Source organism: Rhinolophus ferrumequinum, chromosome 9, assembly GCF_004115265.2.
Source record: "Rhinolophus ferrumequinum isolate MPI-CBG mRhiFer1 chromosome 9, mRhiFer1_v1.p, whole genome shotgun sequence".
NCBI classification, from domain to species: Eukaryota; Metazoa; Chordata; class Mammalia; order Chiroptera; family Rhinolophidae; genus Rhinolophus; species Rhinolophus ferrumequinum.
In genome coordinates this window covers 47,855,555-47,881,416 of record NC_046292.1, presented here as the reverse complement: position 1 = coordinate 47,881,416, position 25,862 = coordinate 47,855,555, and the positions used below count along the sequence as shown (strand labels likewise).

Here is a 25,862-nt window from a genome sequence, read left to right as displayed (position 1 = left end):
TGCAGAGCCATCTTGCCCAGCTTACTGTGCTTTTCCAGGTAACCTCCAAAAACTGACTCTCCACTCCCAACATCTACTCCCGTCTTTAGCTGACCGTGATATTTAAGGTGATGACTTCCACCATTTTGGCCAGCTGCTCAGTTTTCCTGGATCTCCCCCATGTCTATAGGAGTTATACGTGTTACTGAACTTTTAATTTGTTTTTCTCCTGCTAAAGTGTCTCATATCAATTTGATTATTAGACCAGCCAGAAAAACCTTGAAGGGTAGAGGAAAATTCTTCCTCCCTGAAAGATGGCAAGCCAGGCAAGAAGTAAACATTTTTGCTCTATCAGCCTCCCTCAACTCTGTCTGCGGGGTTGAGTGGAAGTTAGACATGGTAAGCTAAATTTAGATTGGCAGGAGAAAACATTGGTGAAATTAGTTTCCTGGGCAAATGGGATTCTGGTACAATTTCGTTTGAATACTCTTGTTTTCTGTTGATCTTGTTCTTCCCAGAGACTATAGAAACAGGCCCCTCATGGTTCTAGTTTTCCGCCAGCTAGAGCACACACATTTATCTGGTAGGCAGGAATAGGCTGTGGATCTGAGGATAAGGAAGAAAAATTTTAAAAATGGGTGAGGTTACCCTACTCTGTTCAAAGCAGGGAAAATACATGGTTCCCTGTGTTTTGGAATGACTGTTTCTAACTCTGAGAGTGAACTCTGGGATCTTGTGAGGGCTGCCTCCTTTGCACTCTCTTGCTGGCGCCTCTTGCATCCTTGCTTAAGCCATAAAAGGCGTAATGGTTTGAGTCACTACTGAGATCACTAGATCCTACCGTTGGCCAGACAATGAATCATTGAACTGGAAAACCTTCAAAATTGGAAATTTTTTAGAGAGCTCTCATCCTAAACAGGTGTTTCATTGGTACCTATGGAAAGACCAAATTAAAAAGTGGATACAAAGAAACATAATGGCTAGCCTCCTTGACTTGAGTATTCATTCTATGGAAAGACCAAATTAAAAAGTGGATACAAAGAAACATAATGGCTAGCCTCCTTGACTTGAGTACTCATTCTAGTAGTCCTTTCTGTAAGTGGATCAATCTCTGTGGCAACAGGACCAGAAAACATTCAAAGCCCACCAAACCTTCCCTATTCATCTCAAAAGGCTTGTAAATATCAGCCTAAGGAAACCAAAGTCCTTCTAGGAGGAGCTTCCATTTCTTTCCCTGCATATTTGAGATGAAAATACCTGGTCTTCTCCATGAAGTCCTTTAGGCCATCTTTTTAAAATGCACATTTCAGGAAGATAATTCTTATCTAAAGAAAAAAAAGGGGGGGATGGGAGCAAGATCATTTGAATAGATCCCACTTCTTTTATGGAAGCCATGAGGTCTCTGCATCAGTTTGTATGTCCTGTGTGTGGATATACTCGTGTACCTGTTGTAGATGTGTGGTATTTTCTACCTCCAGACAGTACTGCTAATTTGTAAAACAGCTCTATTTAGTTGGCTTAAAAGCAAACAAGTGCTTATATAAATATTAGGTATTCTAAAATTCCCAATATAGAAACTAACCCACATGCTTTTCAGATTCATATGATTTGGGAAAAATATTCAGAATTAAAGCTAATTTAAGTTTGTTGTCTTCATTAAAACAGATGTACTTAGAATTATCAGCAATATAATACTTTTATTCTACCTAGGCTAAAAACTTGTCAGCAAAAATAGTAACTTAGAATGCTGGCTGACTTGATCTAACATTTCATGAAATTTTTGTGGGTAACCTAATTACTGAGAACAAGTAAAATAGATGTAGGTGGGATGAAATTTGTAGATGAACTTTTCAACAATATTTATGTTTTATGGTATGTCTACTTAAGTTTCCCCAAATTTTTTGGTAACTTGAAACCTCAAGTTTTACCAAATTGAACTAAATAGTGGAAATTATTGACTAGATCATTTCCAAATAAGATAAAATATTGAAATATTAATTGTTAAATAAGTCTATCTACTTTTGGCTCTTATTACAGAGAAACTAAAAGATAATTCTGGGTTTGCTACTAAATGTCTTGTGTCACACCGAAAGAGTATACTATTAAAAATGGCAGGCTGGCCCAGTGGCTCAGGCAGTTGGAGCTCCATGCTCCTAACTCCAAAGGCTGCCGGTTCGATTCCCACATGGGCCAGTGGGCTCTCATCCACAAGGTTGCCAGTTCGACTCCCGCAAGGGATGGTGGGCTGTGCCCCCTGCAACTAGCAACGGCAACTGGACCTGGAGCTGAGCTGCGCCCTCCACAACTAAGACTGAAAGGACAACAACTTGAAGCTGAACAGGACCCTCCACAACTAAGATTGAAAGGACAACAACTTGACTTGGAAAAAAAGTCCTGGAAGTACACACTGTTCCCCAATAAAGTCCTGTTCCCCTTCCCTAATAAAATCTTAAAAAAAAAAAAGGGGGGCACGTTTCTTGAAATTATGAAATATATTTGCCAGTAAAAGAGTCTATGTTTCCAGAGGTTATAAAATGCATTCACAAATTTGCCAATCTAAAGGAAGCTAATTGCTTAGTTTTCATTCGAAATTAAGATTTTTAAGGGTTTAAAATTCCAATAAATATAACTGAAACTACCAGAAATAATAAGAGAAACAACTTTGAATGTAAGGAAAGCAGGATATCTGTTTCTAAAAAAGGAAATGAGGTACAGAGATACATTTTTGGTAAGAGAAATGAGAGTAATTTTCTCTAAGTTAGAACTTGTGGTTATGAACGGCAAAACTAAGTGTAAAAAAAAAAGTTGAAGAGAAAGAAAATTTTATCTTGTGTAATTAAACTGACTACAGTTCAACTGCTGTTATAACGGTTTTAAAAATTGAGATTTACTATCAATGGTATATTTATGTAAGCTAAAACTTAATTTTCTTTCATCTGCTAAAAGAACAAAGTTTACTTGGACAGTCAGTCTCCTCCTTACAAGAGATTGTAAAAGGTTTTTCTTTTCAAGTAATCTGTTGAGGAAGAAAATATTGTTTTATCAAATTAATTTTCTGTGTTTTATGTTGTCTGAATCACATTCTTGAATACTTAAGAAAACAATCTTCTCAATAGCAAGAGCTAGGTTTTGCTAACAATTATGTAACCCTCTATATTTGTCTTTGAAATGTTGTTACTTTAGTTAAATGAATAATTAATTATTGTTTCATTATGACCTATATGATCCTATGTAGTCAAGTGTTTTAAAACCTTTTGATATTTTTTGACCAACTTCCCAAAATTCAAATTTTAAATACTCTTTTTCCTAACCTAAAAACAACTTTGAGATTTTTCCACAAGGGCCCTTGAAACATTTCAAAGGATCTCTCTCTCCTTATAAAAGGGAAATATTAAACTACTTAGGCTGATTTGATGTGTTGAATTACATGGGAACCATTGTGAAGTAAATGATGATAAACTTCTAGGGACTACTGTATGGGTATAAAATGTCTGTAAATGAAATGAATAGTCGGGGCTGTGGGAAACTCAAGATGGCCACTTGGTTGTCCAGGCTCCAGGACAAACCCCATTTTTAAGTTTTTGCATTCCTTCATGCATCGCAGTACAATTAAGTTGGACTTCATTCAACTGGCACTTAGTACAGGTTATCAATACGTTCTTGCTGTTGTATGTTTTCCAAATGGGTTGAAGCGTCCTCCTGCTGCAAGGCTGATGCCCTCACAGTGGCAAAGAAACTGTTAGAAAACTGTGTTTTCCACTTGGGGTATACCTTCCACAGTCTAGTGAACAACTCAGTTCACTGGGCAAATCCTATGAGCTTTGATGAGGCCTTGCAAACTTGGAATTATCATTCTCACCCTTAGTCATCAGGCATGGTAGAGAGAACTGATGGAAAAACTGGATTCAAGCAGAACAAGTCTTAATTACAAGGGAACTGGTAAGATTACAATTTCCATGACTTGTTGTTTGAAATATTAGTGACTTTTACAATCTTTTGTTTTTGTTTTTAATTTTATTGGGGAATATTGGGGAACAGTGTGTTTTTCCAGGGCCCATCAGCTCCAAGTTGTTGTCCTTCAGTCTAGTTGTGGAGAGTGCAGCTCAGATCCAAGTCTGGTCACAGTTTTCAGTCTTAGTTGCAGGGGGTCACAGCCCACCATCCCATGAGGGAATTGAACCGGCAACCTTGTTGTTAAGAGCTTGTGCTCTAACCAACTGAGCCATCCGGCCGCCCAAGATCTTTTGTTTTCTAGATTTAAGAAAACTTGTTTCTCTTAAACTACCCATGACTTAGAGAAATTTGGTTAATTATACCATTGTAAGTCGAACTGAAAAATTTCTTTTTCTCTGTGGGGACAGAGTCCCAGAGAGCAGTTTCCAGGCTCTCGGCCTCATGTGGAAAGGTGCTGGCTCAGTTATTAGATGACCATCAGCTGTTATCAGATGGCCATGCGCTGGGGCTGGGTGGCCATCAGCTGTTACCGGTTAGCCATTAGCCACTAATATAACTGCTGTGGCTACGCTAGGGGGTTGGTTGGTTGGCAGAGAAGCAGAGGGCAGATTGTGGATCGTGTGGCTTCTGCTTCCAACGCAGACGCCAGCGAGAATATAGTGGTATGAACCCCCATCATGGCTCCGTTGGTGCTCCTTTTTGGCCTCGCCATATCCTGCGTTCTGGTGCAGGGAGTGGGAGCTGCGTCCCTCAGACATGAATGAATCAGACATTCTCCCTATCTGATCCCTCCAGAATTTGGAAACTCTTATTAGTATTATTATTTTCATGGTAATATACTTGTTTGTATAAGTTCAATAAGAATCTAGTCTCCTTGTAACAGGACACAACTAGAAACATTGGTTGTATTACCGAGGCTTTGAGTGTAATGTCAACTTGAGAGAGACATGCCTGGACTCAGATATGACTAGGCAGCTTTATGGGACTGAGATGGACTTTGGGAGCCCATAAAAAGCCTCTGGAAAATACGGACCTGATATGTTGTTTACAAGGCTTCCCAGGAGCCCCCCAGGTGAGTAAAGGTCACTTCCTGGCAGGCGCCAGATTCTCAAGATTATCTGGGGAACCGCAATAAAAGAGAAATCCTCCCAAATCTATAGGTACTCTCGGCGAAGTCTAATGGCAAGTCCTTGGCTTGGCTCTTCTGGTCTCGAGAAGCTGAAAAGGTCAATCTGGAGATTCCTCATGAAAAATTCAAGCAAAGCAGATTTAAAAGAGCCTAGACTGTTATTTCCTATTCTTTTCGTTTTACACAAATAATTACGGCAAATGTATTGAAACTGTTAGGGAGAAGTTAGAAAATATAGGAGGAGGAGGAGTGGGTGGGAGTCCATAGTGCCTACAGAAAAAGCTGTAACTAGCTTTGATTAACCGCCTCCAGTGACATACCTGTTTTCACAACAACAGATGACAAGAGGTGGTCTGGAGAAAGATAAGGATCTGAGGCAACAGACCTCCACCCATCTTAGGAGGTCACGCCCTCCCATGGAAGAGCATGCACCACCTTTTCCCACCAAATCAAAATGTAACTCCCTCAGCCACCCAACAAATTGTAAGTCCTCAGGACAAGGGCGCGGGCTCCCTCGTGCTCTCTCTCTCTCCCCCCCCATGTGCGGCTAGGCACATTCTCTTCCCTGAGAATGTATCACTAATAAACCCTGCTTGCATATTAAGCAGCTTGCTGACTTTTGATTCTTCACTGCATCTGCAAGAAGAACCAAGGTCCCATAACAAAAATAGACTTATTTTGCAAACAAATTAGCCTTAATTTGGCTACCTTTGGTAAAAATGAGGTTGATTTTGGAGGGAAACATTATGTTTCAGTAATACACCTTTGTGGATATTAGATTCTAGCACTGTTCATTGTCTTTTTAGGTTCTGCTCTTATCTGGTACTTGGACCAGATCCCAAATTCTTTTAATTTCCTCAAATATTTGGCTGATATCGCCAAACTAACATTTCCAATTTTCTCCCATCCTTTGACTTGGAACCATTGAGAACTAAAACAGCCCTTTCTCCTGAAGCCCTACAAACTGCAACTAGATGACTTGATATAGATTTAAGAGAAAGGGACACAATAGCTCATGTTTAGACACTCTCCATGACTGATATAAGCCTCTAAAAAAGTTTGCCTGAACACCTGATGACATGATCAGAGACATTTCAAACTCTAAAGTAAGCTGAGCTTGCCATCCAGAAATCTTCTTGACTGTCTCCTTGGCTCAGAAACTAATTGATAATTTGCTCCAATCATTAACCTTTGCTTTTCTTTTGTTTCCTTGGAGGTGCCTCTTAATTACCTGATTGTTTGCACAATATAGGCCTAACCTTAACAGCCGACCTGCAAGACCACCTCCTGAAATGAGATACAGCTGTTTAACTGAACTGACCTTTCTCAAGACTGAGGCTAGTTTAATAAGATATGGAACAATCTATCATTACTTCTGGAATGTGAAACTTCTTACTTGAAGTTTCAAAGGCAAGACTAAAGGGAGCAGAGTTTGCCACCCCAAACATGCCTCTTTGGGATTATTTTAGGTTGGTGAACTTGAAGTAACAGCAGACCTGGAAGAAACTCTGAAAACCAAGTAGAAGTTACCCTTTGTAGAAGGATATTTACATTTGTAAGGGAAATCTCCATTTGTAGGGGGGTTTTCCTCACTGTACCAGGCCTTCACTATCAATGGAGAAGGTATGGACTTAAATCTGCATAACAAATTTATCCTTGTTTATTGTGCTTTTCCTGGTAACCTCCATGACTCTCCATCCTCAACACCTTCATTTGTCTTTAGCTGAAGATGGTATTTAAGGTGTTGACTTCTGCCATTTTGGCCAGTTACTCAGCTTTCCTGGGTCTCTCCCATGTATACAGGAGGTATACATACATGTTACTAAACTTTTCATTTGTTTTTTTCCTTGTAATCTGTCTTATGTCAATTTGATTATTAGATTAGACAAGCCGTAAGTACCTTAAAGGTGTTAAAGAGAGAACCACAAGCCCAAAATGGCATCACTAGTGCAAAAAGCCCATGATACCAAACCTAGATTGAATACCAGATCTAACTGCAGTTTCAGCCTCTTCTAGTAACATAATCTTAATCAAACAGTCTGGATTTTTCTGGTCAACACCAATGAGGTAATCTCTCAGGTGGGCCCTCGCTATCCTCCATAGAAAGAAGAGGCAATCTTAGTTACAAAAATAGTCATAGGGATAAGGTACAGCATAGGGAATACAGTCAATAATATTGTAATAACTATGTATGGTGTCAGATGGGTACCAGACTTACCAAGTGATCAGTTCGTAGGTATATAAATATTTAATCACTATTTTATATACCTGAAACTAATATAATATTGTTAGGTCAACTATAATTGAAAAATAAATTTTAAAAAATCATTATCTTTGTAATGAACACCAGTATAGTAATAAAGAGAGGCGCTCTGCAAGATAAAAACCCTTTCAATTCTCCTCCCCAACACCAAAGATGTCCAGGCTCCAAATAATCTTTTTATTGTTGTTAATAGCTCCCTTGCCCCACCCTTCTTCCTATAAAAATCTTCCATTTTGTACAACTCCTCAGAGCACCCTTCTTTCTAATTGCTAGAAGGGATGCTGTCCAATTCATGAATCGCTTAATAAAGCTAATTAGATATTCAAATTTACTTGGTTGAATTTTGTTTAACCAAAGATAAAGGAAAATGTTCCCTCCCCAAAAATAGTACATACAAACTTTTACCATAAATCAGAGCTAATTAAACAGAATGGAGTTGGTCACTGGAGGCTGGCTGACTTCTGGGGAAGATGGAGATATTATAGAATTCCTGACCCATGCCTTCTATACAAGACTAGTTGAACTCCTTTTATGCATTCGTTACTTTGCCAGCTCCCTGTCCTTTAAATCTCAGTGGAAACTGGAATATGGTGAAAGCAGAAGGGACAGGGTCATAGGGTCATCTTAAATATTGCTATAGCCCCCAGCACCTAGAACACTGTCTGACACATAGCAGATACTCAGTAACTACCTATTGGATGACTCAGACAGACATCTGCTGCACTACCTTAAAACTGGATGTGACAGCGGCAACAGAATTAACAAGCTATATGCCGAGGAAAGAGATGAATTCTGCTTGGGCAGATGAGGGAAGACTTCCCAGAAGCAATGTGTATCCCATGCCTGGAGAAGCAGCTTTTCACCAGGCAGTGGCTGCAGGAAAGCCATGTGAACAGAAGTATGCCCTAATGGAGGCTGGAGCAGATGGCCTGAGCTACTTTCCAATTCAAATTCCTACCAAGGTTTTATTTCCTGGGGTTTTGTTGTGCTTCATCATCTCCTTCAAACCTTCAACATTTATAAAGGGGTACATACACAGGGGTTGTTGTGCTTCTCCACCAGGAGAAGCTAAATTAGCTAAAAGCAAAACAGCAGGTAACAGAAAAATAAATACTGTGGAATGTTTTCTTATTTACAAGGTGGTGAGCCTATAAGACTCTTAGACTTTCTGAGAGAAAAATAATCCGAGAACACCCTCCAAATCCACTACAAACAAGCCACTTTAAAAACAAATTACTGTCCTTTATTTTTCTTCTTTTTTCCCCTGATAAACAGTTTGTAAGTGAGTCCATGCAAAAACTACGTGATTCCCTACAGAAAAAAAAAAAGATAATCTAAACATTTCATTTCATAGTCACTTCTTACTCCAGGGAGAAACACTGAGGGGATGGGGAGGCGGCATTTGAAAGAGAATGGAAACTAAAATTCTGAACAAAGGAAAGTTAAAATGAAAAAAAAGTGAGAATACCGGAAAAGAGCAAGTGGAGTATTTTTGAAGCCTCTAAGAACCAGCAGAAACACGCCACGCCACTTCCCATCACATTCTCTTTAAAAATGGAAAGGGCCACTAATTCAGTCCCCGAATGGACGGCGTGAAGCCCTTCGTGCCACAAGGAAACAAATCACCAAGTCAGGTACAGAGAATGCTAAGAAATAGGCTCAACCCCACTCTAGCGTTTCCTCCCCTCACGGTGCCTCCCCTCTCCCTACCATGGACAAGCCCTACCTCGTCACAACATTCTCAGGTTGAGAGCCAGCCCTCCCTCTCACGCAGCTCTCCCAGCAAACTGCAAACCAAACACTGAAAGAATAAAATACATTTGAATTCGGTATTAAAATTAAAATAGACCTAATTGAGTCCTCAATACATGCCAGAGAAAATTCAAGCTGTGACCTGGTACAAAGAACTCTTCCTTAAGAGATAGGCGTGGCGAGGGGAGTCGTCTTGAAAATCAAAGTTAAACCTTGCGTTTACACCGTGCTTAAGAGATCATGAATAAAACCCTGCCTTTGAGATACTGAATTCCTAGCTTTTGAGCCTTCTGTTTTCCAGCACAGTCCTCCTCCCACCTCTTCAAATGAATCTGCGTTTTTGTAATGAAGATCCCTGGATAAGTAGCCCACCACGGCCAATGATCACCTTGGATACTGAGAACAGCAGAGATAGTGCAGCACCCCGTTTGCAAGAAGTTTTCATAAAGAGGACCTGCTTAATTATGAGCATCTGCATCACGAGGGGTATGTCCCTCGAAGCCACACAACAGCTACTTCTTGCTTTTTAATGCCAGTTCATTAGGAACTGGTGTGAACGTGGGGTGGAAGGAGAGGGAGAAGGGCCATCCTGAAAGACTCAGAGATCAGGCTACCTCTATCCCCAAATTCACCACGCAAGCCCAGGGAGGCATAATCAAGAAGCCATTTCCAGGGACGCTGGATTCAAAACGTAATTTATCAGATCAAGTCTCCCATTAGTCTCTAACAGCCAGGCCTCGGCTTGGGGAGGAGGGGAAGTTCGTAGTGAGAGTTTACCTTAGAAGGAGGCAGCGAACAGACAGGCCTTTCAGAGCCACCCAGGGCTCTGCGCGGAGGCCCGAGGCGGCGCGGAGGGGCTGGAACAGCGCGCGACTGCGAGCCCCGCGGCGCCACAGGTTCCCCCGCGCGCAGCCGGGCCGGACTCCCACAGGTGGGCGGCGCGCGGGGGAGAGAGGAGGGGGCGCTGGGGTTGGCCGGAGGCGCGGAGGAGGGGGTGGCTTTGCCTTAAGGGAGCAGGGCGAGAGGGGAGCTCGGCGTTGTCAGCTGCCTAGTTCTCACTCAGCTGGGTGGTTACGGCTTTTCCCCAACGCAGGAGGAGCCCGGGCGGAGAGAGGAGCCGCGTGCACCTCCTCCCCTCCTCCCAGGGAGCCTCGGCCTCCTCCCCGGGCGCGGTTAAGCCGCACGGCTGCGGGTCACCGACTGCATGCGCCCCGGCACGTAGGAGCCTGCACAACCACACGCGGGCGGGGGAAGGGCGCCCGGGGGCCGAAGAGACCCGGCCCCTCTCCGTTCGTTCGTCTCCCCGGCCTAACCGGATCCCGCGTGGATTCACCCCAGCCCCTGGCCCCCACATCCCCCTCACCCGTGTTGGCTTTGATGTTCTCCCGCAAGAAGTGGCCGCTGGAGAGATGCTGGAGGCCAAAGTTCTGGGCGATCCTCTGGCACACGGTGCCCTTGCCCGAGCCGGGCGGCCCAAGGATGACCGCCCGCAGGAGTTTGGAAGCCATTGCCTTCGCGAGGAGTGGGGCGGCCACACGGGCAACCTGGACAACGGCCTCGGAGAAGCCCCGGGAACTTTGTTTCCTCTGCCCCTGCTTCTGACACCCTCCGCTCGCGCGGGCACTCGCTGGCCGCCCCTGCAGGGGAAGGAGAGACTTTTGAGACAGCCCCTCCCCTCAGCCCCGCAGCTGGGCGGCTAGAGGCGGAGTAAGGCGCCACGCTACACCTCCCCGCCTTCCTCGCCCCCACGCCGCTAGCCTGGAGAAGTTCCACGCCCCCGCCCCTGGCGTGGTCAGCCTTCGCGGCTCAGAGGTCGGCCCGGCCAGTCCCACCTCGATCTTGCCCTCTATCTTGCTCCCCATGCTGCATCTGAGGAGGGGACCGGGCGGCCCGACATTCCCACGCCAGTCCCCACCAAGAGGAGAAGCCGGATGCGCGGTGACTCCAAGCGCAACCCCCATCGCCCCACGCCCCACCGAGCGGCCTGGGGTCCGAGCCCCTACTCGGGTTGTCACACGTAGGCAACGTTTAGTAGGCGCCTCGGCCCCTCCCCGGCGCTGTCACATCCCCGGGAGTCGCAGCAGCAGCCGCTGCCCGCCGCCCGCGCGGCAACCCAGCTCCCACCTCCGCGGAGGATTGACGGATGCGCTCCCCCGCCGTGAGGAGCCGGAGTCCGGCGCTTCTCCACCCAAAGCAGTCATATGAACACACACCTCGGCTGGGACGCGGCTCCCCGACAGGATTCCAGCCCAGATCCCGCTGGGCGGCGCCGACTCCGCCCGCCCCCACACCCGGCCGGGCCGGCACGCGGGACTAGTGCCTTACGTAAGCCCGGGAGAGCGGCTCCGCGCTAGGGGCCGGTGTGCGCCCTCTCCCCTGCCCGCCCCGCTGCTCCCACCCCGCCTTCCCTAGCCCACGTGCTCCCCAAGACCCTGCGGCGGCGAAGGAAGGTGAAGAAGACACAAGGGTCAGAAACCCCTTTTTTGTGGTCGATTTACTGTAAGGGGAAGGAAAAATACAACATGTTGAGTGCCTACTGTGCGTCAGGTTCTGGACTTGGTGATTTCCTTAAGCAACTGGCATTCCTCTTACGTATTTTCACAGATGAAGAAAGTAGGCTTGGAATATGGCCATTCATTCATTGAACAAACATTTATTGAGCGCCTACTGTGCCAGACACTGTTTTAGGCACTTGGTATATAGCTGTGAACCAGAGATGGAATCCTGCCCTCGTGGAAGTCACATTCCAGAGGGAGTTTTGAACCCTCACCTGCCTGACTCCAAAGCCCAGGCTCCTTGGGGAAGAAGGACAGAGCGGATGATTGATCACTCACCTGCTCTCAGGATCTTATAACCAACTGATTCGGGCACTTCACGGTGCAGGTGTTGGCACTACACTTGAAACTCACCAAGTCCAATTGGTGTTTATCTCCTTCCTTCCCTCCCATAGATATCCCAATTCACGTGATCTTAAATCTGTTTCCACCCCACACACAGCCTTCGTTTCCCACTAAGACTAATGTGCTAACCATCCGCCCATAAGTCTCTGGCTGCTGCCGGTCCATCCTCCATGCAGCTGCCAGAGATATTGCTAAAATGCAAATCAATTTCCATTATTTTCCCACCTCAGATATTATTGTCCCTTCTGAATACAGTAAAAAATCTTCAGCAGGGGCACACAGCCTTCCACATAACTTTCCACCCGCTCCCCTTCTCTGCCTTGGGAAATCCATTGCAGGGTTCTGAGAGCCACCACCATGGCTCACAGATGAGGAGGGACCTAAATTCCTGGCACACAGCCCTTGTCCTCCACTTCCTCCTCCACATACACACACACACACACACACACACACACACAGTCAGCACCTAGGCTCTGGCTACCTGGGAGCACACCTGGGCCACCAATGCCTGGGCAACATTTGTTCTACAGGCTCATCCCTGTCTGAAATATGAGTGTGCTGTAGACTTCAGGAGATTGTTACATTGAGCCCCTTCAAGCCTTCACCCAGGAACAAAGAGAAGAGGTTGAGGGGGCGGGGGCTGAGAGCTCTCCCTCTTCTTCCTGCCACATGCCCTATAATATATAGCAGTTACTTTGTGCTGGTTCTCCAACCTGAGCATGCCTCAGAATCATCACTCCGAGGGCTTGTTAGAACAAGCACCATCCCCACAGTTTCTGATTCTGTGGGTCTGACATGGGCATTCTAACAAGTTACCAGGTAATGCTGAGGCTGCTGATCTGGAGACCCCTCTTGAAAACTGCTGCTTCAGTAAAATGAGCATTGAGACACAGGAGATGTGTGGTCTCTTAATTCCTCTGCCTGCTGTGGGACCTTAGACCCCTAACCTCTTCTCTTTCTAAAATAAGGAGATTGAATTTAGTACATCCCACAGTTCCCTTTGTATCTATCAAAAAGTGATTCTGTAAGTTCCCACAGGAAATATAGCTTCCAGCCTCCAAAAAATTAGATGAACTTATCCAACCTTGCCCTATCACCCGGTCTGTTTGCCTACTTTTGAAAAGTCTTTACCTTATAGTATCAGGGAGCATGTTGGCCACTCACATGGTCCCAGGACTTTGTGCTTTAGGAGTGTAGGAGCTTTTATTATGAAACAGAAAGAGGAGTTGTGACATAGGTAAACGTATTAGAAACCTAGCGGAGAATGGAACCCAGCATTTCCCAAAAGAGGGACCTTCCGGTGCACAGCCAGCCACATCCAGGTCCCACAGTTCAGCTACTGAATGGAAGCAGTAGAAGTGGAAGAAATGGGTTTTGGAGTCAAACACCCCTGGGATTAAACTGCAACAGTACCTTGCTAAGTTTACACACCTCTTGACCTCTGTGAACCTTACTTGCTTATCTGTAAAAGGAAGATAATACTTATCTCATAGACTTGTGGTGAGGCTGAAATGAGATAAGACATATAAAGAATTTACCAAGGTGCTGGGCATATATGTATTTCATCATGAACGTCATCACCATTATTAACCACGGGACAATTATTTAGCCTCTCTGATCTCAGTTCCCAAATAGTGAGGAAAAAATGAGCTAATGTGACAAAGAACCTAGCAGGCTCCCTGGCTCTTGGAAGATACTCTGTAAATGGTAGCTATTCTTATGACATACACTCATGTAATCAACGTCTTCCTATTTCCTTTACCCCATTCTTAATATTTATCACAGTCTACAAAAGAATAGACATCTATGTGCTTGTCTCCCCTGTAGACAAACTAAGCTCTGAGGGCAGAGGCCAAATTTTATTCATCTTTCTATCCTCAAAAATACACAGCACTTTACCTGTAATAAGTACTCTGTTAAGCTTGCAGAGAAGGTAATGTTCTCATTCCTATCTTACAGATGAGAAAACTAAGGTTCTGAAAGGTTAGGTGGACTGCCCAAGGTCACAGAGTTAGCAAGTGGTGCAGCATGGACTCAAACCAGATTTTCTTCTTCTGAGCACTGAGCTCTTGATTAAACTTCAGTCATTTCCCTACTACTTTCACAATTTTACCATAACCTTGTCTCACCTGGGCTCTTAACTGCTTATCATGTTTCTTTATATTGATTCAATTTGTTTAAATATTCATTTGAAAAGAAACTATGTATAACTCACTAACCACAAATAACAGGATACACTAAAATGATATGAAAAAAATAAAATAAGGTTACCATATTCCAGCTGGAATCTACTGACTTTCTACCCATTGAATTTCTGAGTTTAAAATGTGTTTAAAACAAAAGTTAAGGGGGTAGTAGACTGGAGTGGGGGTGGTTGTCACTTTGTAAGAGATGTAAATGTCTAACTGTTATGATGCTTTGTACACATGAAACTCATAAAAAAATGTAAAAAAAAACCCCACAAAGTTAGGGGGGTTATTTATCAAGCGTTAGAGTGGTGTTTAAGACATACAGCATCTAACTGAGACTTTCTGTTCATCTGTAATTGCATAGCTCAAAATAAATTAGAAAGGGTATACTTTTTTAATATTCAGTTTAATATTATCTAAAGCCAGATCCATGTACCTCCTAGAATCATCTCTAGCACCCCATCAATTATCTCTTGCATCATCAGTGATGCATGTCACATACTCTAATGTATCTCAAAGTGTACCTTTGAAATGTAATTTAACTCACAGCACATTTTTTAATGATGTGATCACCCTATCCACAGGTCACAGATATGACACTGACCACACTTCAAAGTGAAATCCCCATTCTTCTAACTATCACCTCTTGGTCACTGTCTTTCTATGTAATTTTAGGCTACTTCTGTAGCATTTGATGGAAAAGGTAGCGTCTTTGAACATAGTGGCTTTATCTTTTTATCATGGCCTCTACTCAGCTAGGTATAGCCAGACATGGAGAGCAAATATTATTGAATGACTGACTCAGTGCTGAACAAACGAGTAGAAAAGTTATTTCTCTCTTTGCCCTCTCTGAAGCTCTGGATAGACAGAAGAAAGGCTAGGGACTTGACATGTCAAGATTCAGAAAAAAAGCTGGAAAATAATGGGAAGAAGACACAAGGTATCTGTTCCAGTGTGCCGAGCTCCTTTCTCCCTGTATGCACTCACTAAATACTCAAGAAACCAAAAGATTTCATTGAAAGAAGAACAAATGGTAGGGGCGACCGGTTGGCTCAGTTGGTTAGAGCACAGTGCTCTTAACAATAAGGTTGCTAGTTCGATCCCCACATGGGCCATTGTGAGCTGCGCCCTCCACAACTAAATTGAAACAACTACTTGACTTGGAGGTGATGGATCCTGGAAAAACACACTTAAACAAATTTAAAAAAGAAAAAAAGAACAAATGGTAAAGGACTAACGTGGCATTATTTGTGACAATAGTGTGTTTTTATAAGTGAAAGAATCATCTTATCCCAAATTTTACTAGCCCACCTGATTATTAACCTATAACATCTTAACAGTTATTGAGAAGAGGCAACAGCATTTATTTTACAAGCCTCCTCTCTCAGACAAAAAAAAAAAATTCCCAAGCAGTTAAAAAGAAAACTGGGAGGAAAGGAATCAACATTCTTTGTGTTTACCTGGTATAACCCATTATTTTCCAGGAGCAACAGACTATTTACAAATCACTGCTGGAAAAATAGTCTAAGATAGAGGTGCTCTCTCAGGAGATGAAGACATTGAACTCCCACCCTCGATCTTTTCACCAGGAAACACTAGAAAGCAAAGTAACAATTTGTTATGCTCTCCCCTCCAAATGTAACGGTAGAATGATGATATCTTTCTTGGAACTTTGCTCTGATTTATGCATCTCTAGTGGGGATGGACAAGACTGTACACCCTTCACCTCACTTCCTAACCACAATCAACCAATCAATACAGAATTCCTTCTAGAAGTTGCCTTGAGTTAATAGGCATGTCTGGAGATAAGGTGCCTTTGGGTGTGTCTTTCCCGGTGCAAAGTTAACTGCCAGGAAAAGTGCAGCTTTCTTCCTGCTCCAACTGGATAAAGGGACTAAAACTGAACTGAGTTTCTTCTGCTCAAGACTAGCTCATCAAGGCTTGGTGGGTAAAGAAGTTGAGTGGATAAAGGGGAAGTCTTGTGGAAGTCTTCTAAGTTTGGTCTTCTGATAAAGGCAGCAAAGATTATTAGCAATAATTGCACCTCGGATAAACCTCATTGGCTACAATACTGCCACTGCGCAAAGCTAGCAGCAAAGATTATAATTAACATTTATTGAGTGTCTGCTATGTGCAAGCCAGTTCTCTCTCTCTCTCTCTCTCTCTCTCTCTCTCTCTCTCTCTCTCTCTATATATATACATATATATACATGTATATATATGTATATACACACACACACACACATATATGTGAATATATATAATTTATTATTATAATGTTAGATTAGATTGTTATATGTAACATTAGTTCTTACTTTAAAGACCTTAAAACTGAAGCAAGACATCTTGTAACTTGCCTGAGGTCCCATAGACATAAGTAGAAGATTAAGGACATAAATTAAGCATCCTGATTCTGCAGCCCATTTTCTTTTTTTTTCTCCCTTCTTCCCCTTCCCCACCCACTCAGGTTCAAGCCGTTGTTTCTCAGTCTAGTTGTGTAGGACACAGCTCCCTGGCCCATGCTGGTGTTATGAGCCTTGCGCACCCCACCTCCGGCTGAGGCAGTCGGTTGCTGGCCACTGACCCCTCCTAGCAGCACACGGTAGGCAGCTCAAGCCAACCTCTGGCGGCTCACGGCAGCCCAGCTCCAGGGAGAGCCCTTGTTCACAATTGTAGCTGGAGACGGCGCAGCTCCCTGGCCCACGTGGGAATCGAACCGGTGACCTTGGCAGTAAGAGCATGGCGCTCCAACCACCTGAGCCACTGGGCTGGCCCAAAGCCCATATTCTTTAATCCCTGTGCTATGCTGATTCAGAGACATCTGGAATAACACTGTTGTTATCTTTTTTATTTTACAGATGAAGAAACTAAGATACTAAGAAGTTGGGTAATTTATCACCCAGTGTCATTGAGCCAGTAAGTAGCAGAGCTGGGATTTAATCCCAGGCATCAGGGTCAAAGCACGTAACACTAAACTCTACCCAGTCTCCCCAGTGCTTGAGTAAAGAAGGTTTTAAGCCTGTCAAGAAGGTTCTGCATCAGATTGCTGGTGTACAGAGAAATACTAACAGGAAGGAAAAAGTTACTCATGTCCAGACTGGCTTGGCTACCTCAACAGCCAGGTGAGACAACAAGGGTCCTATGAGAGGTTCTTTCTACTCGGCCCTTCCTCTCAGGCATCTCCATAGGTTTTAACTTCCATCCTCCCTCCTAAACCTGCCAGGTCATCTGTCAGCCAGGTCATCCTGCTGCCAAGTTATTGTTGTGTCCCAGGTGTTGGTCTTGCTACCAGACCCCTTTGATGTGAGGTTCGGCTCACTGTCGATCTGGCTCTCAAATGGCGTTCCCACTTTGTTCTTCACCCCGTGACCACAGGCCAGCCTACCACCAGCAGGGTCAAGGTCCAGCTATCCTCCCCCGCCACAATCACCACCTCTCTATCACACCAGTTCCAAACTTGGCTCCAGATCCCCAGCCCAGGTCATAGATCCTATTGGCCTGAGGGTTCACTACGGACAAGTCATTCTCAGAGACAAACCAAAAGTGTACAAAGCGAGTATAATTCAAAAGGTGTGTCTTGTTGGAGAGTTTCACAGAAGACCCACAGCAGGATCAAGGTCAGAAATGCACTGAACAGTTGTAAAGCAAACTGATTAAATAAGTGAATCCCAACTATAGAGAGGCACTTTAGCACAAGGGTTAAGAAGAGGAAGTCTAGAGACAGATTCACAAATTCAACTCTTGGCTTTACCACTTATGAGAGAGATGTGTGTGACTTGAGCAGTTCCTTAATCTGTGCTTCAATTTTTCCACCTAAAAAATGGAGAACAGTAGTAGTTTCTACCTCATAGAGTTGTTGCAAACTTAAGTGAATTAGTATACATAAAGGGTTGGAACAATGCCTGGCACGTAATAAGCACTATATAATTGTAAATTTCATTATTATTGGGTCTTCAACAAAGGTCATGTACTTCAGGGCACTAAAGACAGATTCTTGGGAGAATTAAGCCATGCCAGACAAATGTATTAATCCACTACCAAGGTCGTCTTCTGAGCATGCTCACGTTATTGGTTTGTGTAATTTGTTTTCATATAAAGACTTTTTGTATTTGGAAACACCCATCTTGTCCCACTGGAAGCTTCTCTTCTTTGTGCTAAATATCCTGAATTAGCTGTTCTTTGGGTAATATGGTTTCCTGCTGGAGATTAGGACAACAGTGTGTCTTCTGCTGCTTAAATAAGAAATACCAGAAAGTTCATCCTCAAAAGATTTATAGATAGGTAACATATAGAAAGAATTTTCCCTTTTTAATAAGATACAATAATAGCTACTGTGTATCAAATATTACTATGCTATCAACAAGACTACGCAAATCACTGGTAGTTCTTAGATGATCCACAGAGAATCGCTAAAGAGGATGATACAGAATTTCTGCCCATGAAATATTCTGAGTTCCCTTCATAAAATAGCACTCCTCATCCTATTATCTCAGGAATAGCCACCTGACTAACACTGGCAAATGAAAACAGAAGCTTTCAGAGCAAGGGCTGCCCTTGTCGCTTTCTTTTTTGCTACAATGGTCTTGAGTCCCAAAATAAAATATCTTGAGTCTCAAAATAAAAATGACTCTACCTCCATAGAAGAGACCAAACCGTGATAGACATGTAACATGAACAAGAAATATATTTTTATTATTGTAAGCCACCACGATTTTTTGAGGTCATTTGTTATCACGGCATACGCTAGCCTATCTTGACTGTTTATAGCCTCAGTCTTACATGCTGAATGATATACAGAACTCTTATTGATTATAATCATATAATGTGATTCAAAATCCCTTCCTCCTCTGAGTCTCCTTTGGATGAATATGTTCCTTCTAAGATGAGATATGCAGCAACACATGACATTCCTAATGTAGTCTGATGAGCAGTCTCTTGATTATATTTATCCTATAACAGGATAATATCTCTCCATATTTCAACCCATGGTTCTTCTCCCTCTTCCTTCCAGTTAAGGAATTTTATGCCCATTGCCTTATGAAGAAATAATGCAGCAGAAGAGAGAAACCAAGAGTCTTTTCTTGGCTTTGAGTTTTAGGCTGGGCTCCTAGAAGTGGAAAAAATGCCTGTGCTTGGATAATATAATTGATTTGGGAGTCTGAAAATTGTTGAAGGCTTTTTACTCCCCATACCCTAGACTAGGAAAAGTCCCCCGGGATAGGGAGAGGGGAAATACAAAGGAGAATTTAACTGGAAACTGTTCCTTGGGGAAAAAAAGGGACCTGCACTCCCGTTTATTTCCCACAACTGATCCCCAACATGGAAGATGAAAGACACAGAAGATAGGTTGGAAAGAGCGAAATGCAGGGAAGGCTTGTGTCCTCTTGCCCAGGTAGCATCTAGAGAAGTGGCCAGACCCCAGAGTGAAGTACGTTACAGACTGAATCTGGTCCACAAGCAGGTCTTGTTTGGCAATCACAGGATCCGTAAACAAGCTGATTTTGAATGACTTTGAGCAGAGGTTCTCTAGGTTCTCCAGCCTTCACTCCCTGTTGTCTTACACCGGGTCTACTATATTGATTTGCCTCTAAAGGCATTTGAGTTTAAAATCCCTGACCAGACAGATAGACATGATAAAACTTCACATGGTTCCCCGTATACCTCAGCAGAGTAATTCCATTTACTCAAGAGAGTGATGCAAGAGAAAGGAGAGAGAATCAGAACAAGAGGATCCCAGTAGTCAGGTACAGTGACAAGTCACCTGTGACTAAAAACCAAATGTAAACAACAGTGTCTCAGTGAATGCTAACGTGGATGGGTGACCAGACTGGGATGGGTCCTCAATGTTATGGCACTTCCAAAATCCTGCTCTCCACCAAATCTGGGGCAAAGCAGAGACGCTGAATTGATTGCGATTAAGTTTTTAATCACTTAGCAAAATAAACATTTTGGGTTGGACATTGTGATTAATCCCCCCTGAATCTATTCCTTCACTCTCTGCCATTGAGTACCAGCAATGAATCTCGGGTAACTGGCCTTGACTTAAGTGACATACCTGATTGGTGCAAGAGTACTTTAATTATCCCTTAACCTAATTAATTCAAGAATAGATAAGTGACCAAATTCTGAGGGATTATGAGTAAAAGCAATTTTTATGGAAGTTTCTGGGAAGGTTCATCGTAATCAATGGAAGCCGATCAATCTTTCTTTTAAACAAGATGTTGTTGGAGCCCAACCGTTGTTGATGACCACCCTACAGTTATGAGGGGGACCACCCTATAGTTGTGAGGGGGACCAGCACTAGTTTGAAGCCAGTGGTGTGGGTGACAGAGCAGAAAGATAGAAAGAACTTAGTTCTGGATGACATAATGCAGCCTCTAAACCAGCCCTGAATTCTTCCCTACTTTTGGACTTCCTCTTACATTAGCCAATAAATTCTTTATTGTTTAAGTCAGTTTGAGTTGGATATTCTATTGCCCACAGTAGGCTCATAATAAATATTAATTTTATTTATAGAAAAATTGAAAAGTTATGATTTGCCACATCATGGTTGAAGGACTAACATTCTTTTTGCTAAAATTTCACATAACCTAAAATTGAAGTTCCTTTTTTGGCAAGCCCAGTAAGTATTCACTCATACTGATATAAAACCCCAAAGACAGTTTTTATAGTCTTTCATGGATAATCACTGGAAACTAGATAATTCCCACTCTATAGTTCTTCATTTATTCAGTAACAGTAATTATTGAGTACCTCCTGAATGCCAGCCAGAGTCAGAGCTGAGGACACAATGGTGGTCAAAAAAGTCCCTGTTTTCATTGACTTACAAATTATCAGGTACAAGGAATTCAGGTCAGAAGTGGTTTAAACGCCTCTGCCAGGAACACTTTAAATGAAAGAAAAAGCTATGGGTTAAGTTCTTAGATGGAAAAAGAATTCAGCAAGGAAGGCAGCTCCAAACGCTAGCCAAATGGAATCCAGGTTGAGTTGGTTGTCAAAAATGTCAGGAGAGTTAAATGTTAAATGGGAGCCTCCCAAGGACGCCTTGTCTTAACGGAGACGATCTGTTGGGCTATAGTCAAGGCTTTTCTCCTAAGGGCTTCCCAGAAACATCACTTTGCTTTCCTTCCTCAACATACGTATGTATAAATAAGCCACTTTCGTTTTATTCATTCAACAAAAAATATGAGTTCCTACTATATTTCAGGTTGTAAGCTAGGTATAGGGGATACAAAGTTGAAAAGGATCCTTGCCTTGCGTAAACTTTAAATTTAATGTGGGAGTCAGACATATAACAACAACAAAATAAGACAAAACAAAAAATTTGAAAGAATGGGTTCTAGTGTCAAGGGAACTTAATCTGAAACTGAGGTCCACCATTTACAAACTGGGTGATTTGAATCCATTGGTTAACCTTAATTCCCACACGTCTGTAAGGAGAACAATAATATACCTATTTCATATGTTTTGGTGTTTTTTTTTTTTGATGATTAAATGCTTTCTGAAAAAATCATACATCAAGCACTTAGTAAGCACTCAATAAATGTTAGCTATTACTGCTGTTCATTCAAACACTGTCATTCAAGCGCTGTTCTAGATGCTTGTGATACACCAGTGAATAAAACAAAAAACTTATCGTCCTTCTGTAGCTTACATTACTAGTTTCATACAATATAATAAATATAATGAAGGTTTATATGAAACTCATCGTTATAGCCCCAGAATCTGACTTTCCTAGCTTGGGATTCTCCCAGATCCTGAGAGAAGTATTAGGGTACAAGTTGTTTCTTTGAGAGGTGATCTTAGAGAGCATGGTGAGGGAGAGGAAAGGTAAAAAAGGAAAAGGAAGGAAGCCAACATGCTACACGTGAATTAGAGGGTCACCTCTGTGGGCAATTGGGGCTCATTCTTACAAGGACCCTCTGAATGATGATGTAGAACACACCTCAGCATTGTCTCAGGATATGAGTCCACTAGCTTGTTCTTCATTGGTAGTAGGCTGCTACTGAGGCACCCCTCAAACAGAAAGACACAGGAAGCCATTCTCATGCATAGGAACTCTCTGCTGGTGACCTCACAGGAGGGTTCAAGGGATATGGATGAGGAACTAACAGCTCAGCTATACTAGTAGAGTGCCAGGGATGTGGTAAGCTCTGGATAAATGCGTAAAAGAAAAAGAAAAGGGGAAATCACTTACATCTGTCTGAGGGAGACAAAGGAGCCTTTCCAGAGAAACTCATAATTCCTGAAGTTAGATTTTGAAGATGTGTCTGGTAAGGGGACAAAAGCATATATATATATATATATATATATATTGCAGGCAAAGGGATTAGTATCAAGGATGTGGGGTATCGAGGAAGAAAAAGGCTTAGAGTTACTACTAGAGGTTAAAGAGGAAAGGAGTAAGGATAAGTAAAGTAGGAGCCAGATCACAGAAACATTTTTATACAGCCCTAACTATTTAGATTTTATTTTAAGGGAATGGAGAATCATTGGGTTATACAAGTACAGAAGTGATGTGATTGATTCTGAATTTTAGAAAGATGAATTTGTCCTCCTTGCAGGCACTAGAGTAGAATGGATTGAGTCTAATATCGGGTAAACTAATGAAAAATATGTTAACAATATTCTAGGAGAGACAGTGGCAGGGGAGAGGAGAGAAGAGATGAATATAAGAATTAACTAAGCAATAAGATAAATTCATTAGATGTAGGGGAAGAAAAAGAAGTAAGGATGATGTTCAGGTTTCTGGCTTTCATGACTAAGGGAAAATGGCACCCGTCACTGAGCCAGGAAACACAGGAGGAAGAGGAATGGGTGGAGCGGGCGAGGAATTCTTTTCACATATACGAGGTGTGATAAAAAAATGCAGTGAATGTTTAAATAAAAAAAATTATTACAGTAAAAGACACATTGCCATTAATCCCCCTCAAAATACTCCCCCTCGCTTCGAACACACTTATCACACTGTTCTTGCCACTTTCTGAAGCAGTTCTGGAAGTCCTCTTTCATGAATGTCTTTAGTTGCACTGTCGTGGCTGCCTCACATTTTAACTTTGGGGAAGAGCCAGAAATTACCCGGTGCCAGATCCAGTGAATAAGGTGAGGACACACTGCAATGTTTGTATTTGACAGAGATTGCCCTATGCCAGAAGGGATGTGTGACACGGAGCGCTGTCATGATGGAGGATGAAGTAGAAACGCTTACGAAAGAGGACTTCCAGAACTGCTTCAGAAAGTGGTAAGAACGATGGGATAAGTGTGTTTGAAGTGAGGGGGGAATATTTTGAGGAGGATTAATGGCAATGTGTCTTTTACTGTAATAATTTTTTTTATTTTAACATTCACTGTATTGTTTGATCACACCTTGTGTGTGTGTATATATATATGTATATATATACATATAAATTTTTGTAATTTCCTGTGACTTTAAACTTTTCTTTGTTAATAACTCAATTTTACAATAGCAAAAAAAAAAATCTGATTTAAAAATGGGCAGAGGGTCTGAATAGACACTTTTCCAAAGAAAATACACAGATGGAAAACAGGCACATGAAAAGGTGCTCAACATCACTAATCATCAGAGAAACGCAAATCAAAAGAACAATGAGACATCACCTCACACCTGTTAGAATTGTGCAAAAAAACCCTCAATTCTAGGAATTATCATTATAATTGTTAGTCATACACTGATGATCAAAATGAATAATGCATAATTTTTTTGATCAAAATTATTTAAATAAAAATAGTATTATAAATGCCTCTTTTACTAAGATAAATTATAATTTGAAAAATTGGTTCATGTCAATGTTATTGCTAGACTGAGATAGAGTTCCGCATTAATTCCACTGTATTTTCCGTTTTTGTAGATATAAGTGTTGAGAAAACTTGTTCACATAAGTCAGAAGTTGGGAATAGAAGGAGTTTTGTTGCAGCAATATCATTTAATTCTTTGAACTCCTTCTAAGATATATTCCAAAAACCATGGAGTGATTTGTCATTAAAATCTACTTTTTAGTCATCTGTTAGCTGAAACTTGATTCTTCCTTCCATTCTGTTGCAAGCAGAGAATTATAAGCACCTAACTTACAAAAGGGTTTGCTATCTAGTCGTGAGAGTCATTCACTTTCTGGATATCTGGGAAGTTTATCAAAAAGGCTTTCTCAAGAATTTTCAAATGATTGTTAAATCATACCTATTACTTTTCCCCCTAGAGGTATTTTGATTAACCTGATATGTTAAAAAAGGATTAGCAAATGAAAACATTATTAATTTCAAAATACCTTGGGTAATAAAAGTTTTGGCAAGGAATTTTTCTCTCTTAAATCAAGTGATTTAAATGCATTTTAAGCTCATTTGACTTATGGGAAATATCTACCTAACATCTAACTGGCAAAGTCAGCCATCACTGTCAAACCAACCGACCAAATCAGATTTTTTTCTGTGTCAGGAAAGATCTGACTACATTTTTCTATTCAAATAAACATGTTAAGACACATCCCCATGACAACCATCTCACTTCTGAATTCAGAGAGAGAGAGAGAGAAGAACCTTACTGAGAATTTGTTCCTGAATGAAAAGAAATATATAAAATGCCATTGTATTTAATGTTGTTTTTTTTTTTTATCAATACCCTCCTTTTGTTTGGGGAGGTTTGTTGGTGTATGTTTTTGCTGTCACAAGACTCTTATGAGAGAAGTGATAGACTCTTTGACAACATTCAAGAGATGGAAAGGCTGCGGTGGTGAAATAAAATGTCATTGTGTCCGTCTTCTATAGTATAACCGGATTCAGAACATTCCAACAGGGGCAAAAACAGTCCATTTCAGATGCCACCTTTCATTCTTCACAGGAAGTGTATGCATCAGGGAGAAACACAAGCCCTGCTTTGGGTGCATGCTGCCTGGATCAGAAAAAGGTTAGCCTACCTCAGTATTTTGAATGCTCTCTTTGGCGCTCTGGAGGTGTTTACACCCTGTGCAGGGAACAAAATAAGATGAGGACAAGTAAACCTTTTTTATTTTATCAAATGGGACATGGCTGGTTATGGGAGTTGAGAAAGGAAAAACTGCATAACACCTCAACACCCGGCGTTTTCCCTGAGAAATCTTTTCTAGCAAAATTACATGGAAATCAGGATCCAGGAACCGATTCCCTTAAAACTATCTCTGCCATCATACCTCTTGGAAAGTCTTTGAAAACCGTTTGATTCATACCCTTTACACCATTTGATCCTCACAACAGCTGTAAGTTCTGTGCTTAAAACAGTTATTAACTAACTCTCGTTTAACGGATAAAGAAACTAAGGTGCAGAGACATTACACCAATTCTCCACCGTCACTTGAACCCAGTTTAATCGACCTCCTGGGTTCTTTCAGCAGAGCCACCTGCTTCTGCTCCAGCCAAGCAGGATAACACCCCCTCTCGCCACCGCCCCCCAACAACTGTTAACCTTCCGACCTGGAAGTCCTTTGCTGCTCCTCTCTGCCCCCTCATAGAACACGGGACTCAAATGACATTCAGGTTTCTATCAATTTCTCACTGAGACTCAAATAGTGTTTTATCTCTGGCTCAAGCTACTTTTTTATTAAGAAAAGAAATTTAAATACATCTAAAATGAAAAAATATTTTATAAACCCACCTCTATACCCATCACCTAGATGCTACCATTACTATTTTACCCTACCTATCAGGCT

The 25,862-nt window shown here is 42.1% G+C and overlaps 1 protein-coding gene and 1 pseudogene across 5 annotated transcripts in view; both read right to left on the bottom strand.

Moving 5' to 3' along the window:
* The window catches only part of AK4 (adenylate kinase 4), a 72,880-nt gene extending 60,572 nt beyond the window's left edge, over positions 1–12,308 (bottom strand). The window contains exons 1-2 of one of the 5 annotated variants that reach the window (XM_033114627.1): positions 11,202–12,308; positions 10,441–10,714 (exon numbers count right to left, since the gene is read on the bottom strand). In XM_033114627.1, the coding sequence (XP_032970518.1) occupies positions 10,441–10,585 (145 nt within the window). In that variant the 5' untranslated portion in view covers positions 10,586–10,714; positions 11,202–12,308. The other 4 variants (XM_033114628.1, XM_033114629.1, XM_033114626.1 and 1 more) reach the window with 4 other exon arrangements.
* Positions 12,309–16,143: 3,835 nt separating this feature from the next.
* LOC117027901 (uncharacterized) lies at positions 16,144–16,255 on the bottom strand (annotated as a pseudogene).
* Positions 16,256–25,862: the final 9,607 nt, after the last annotated feature.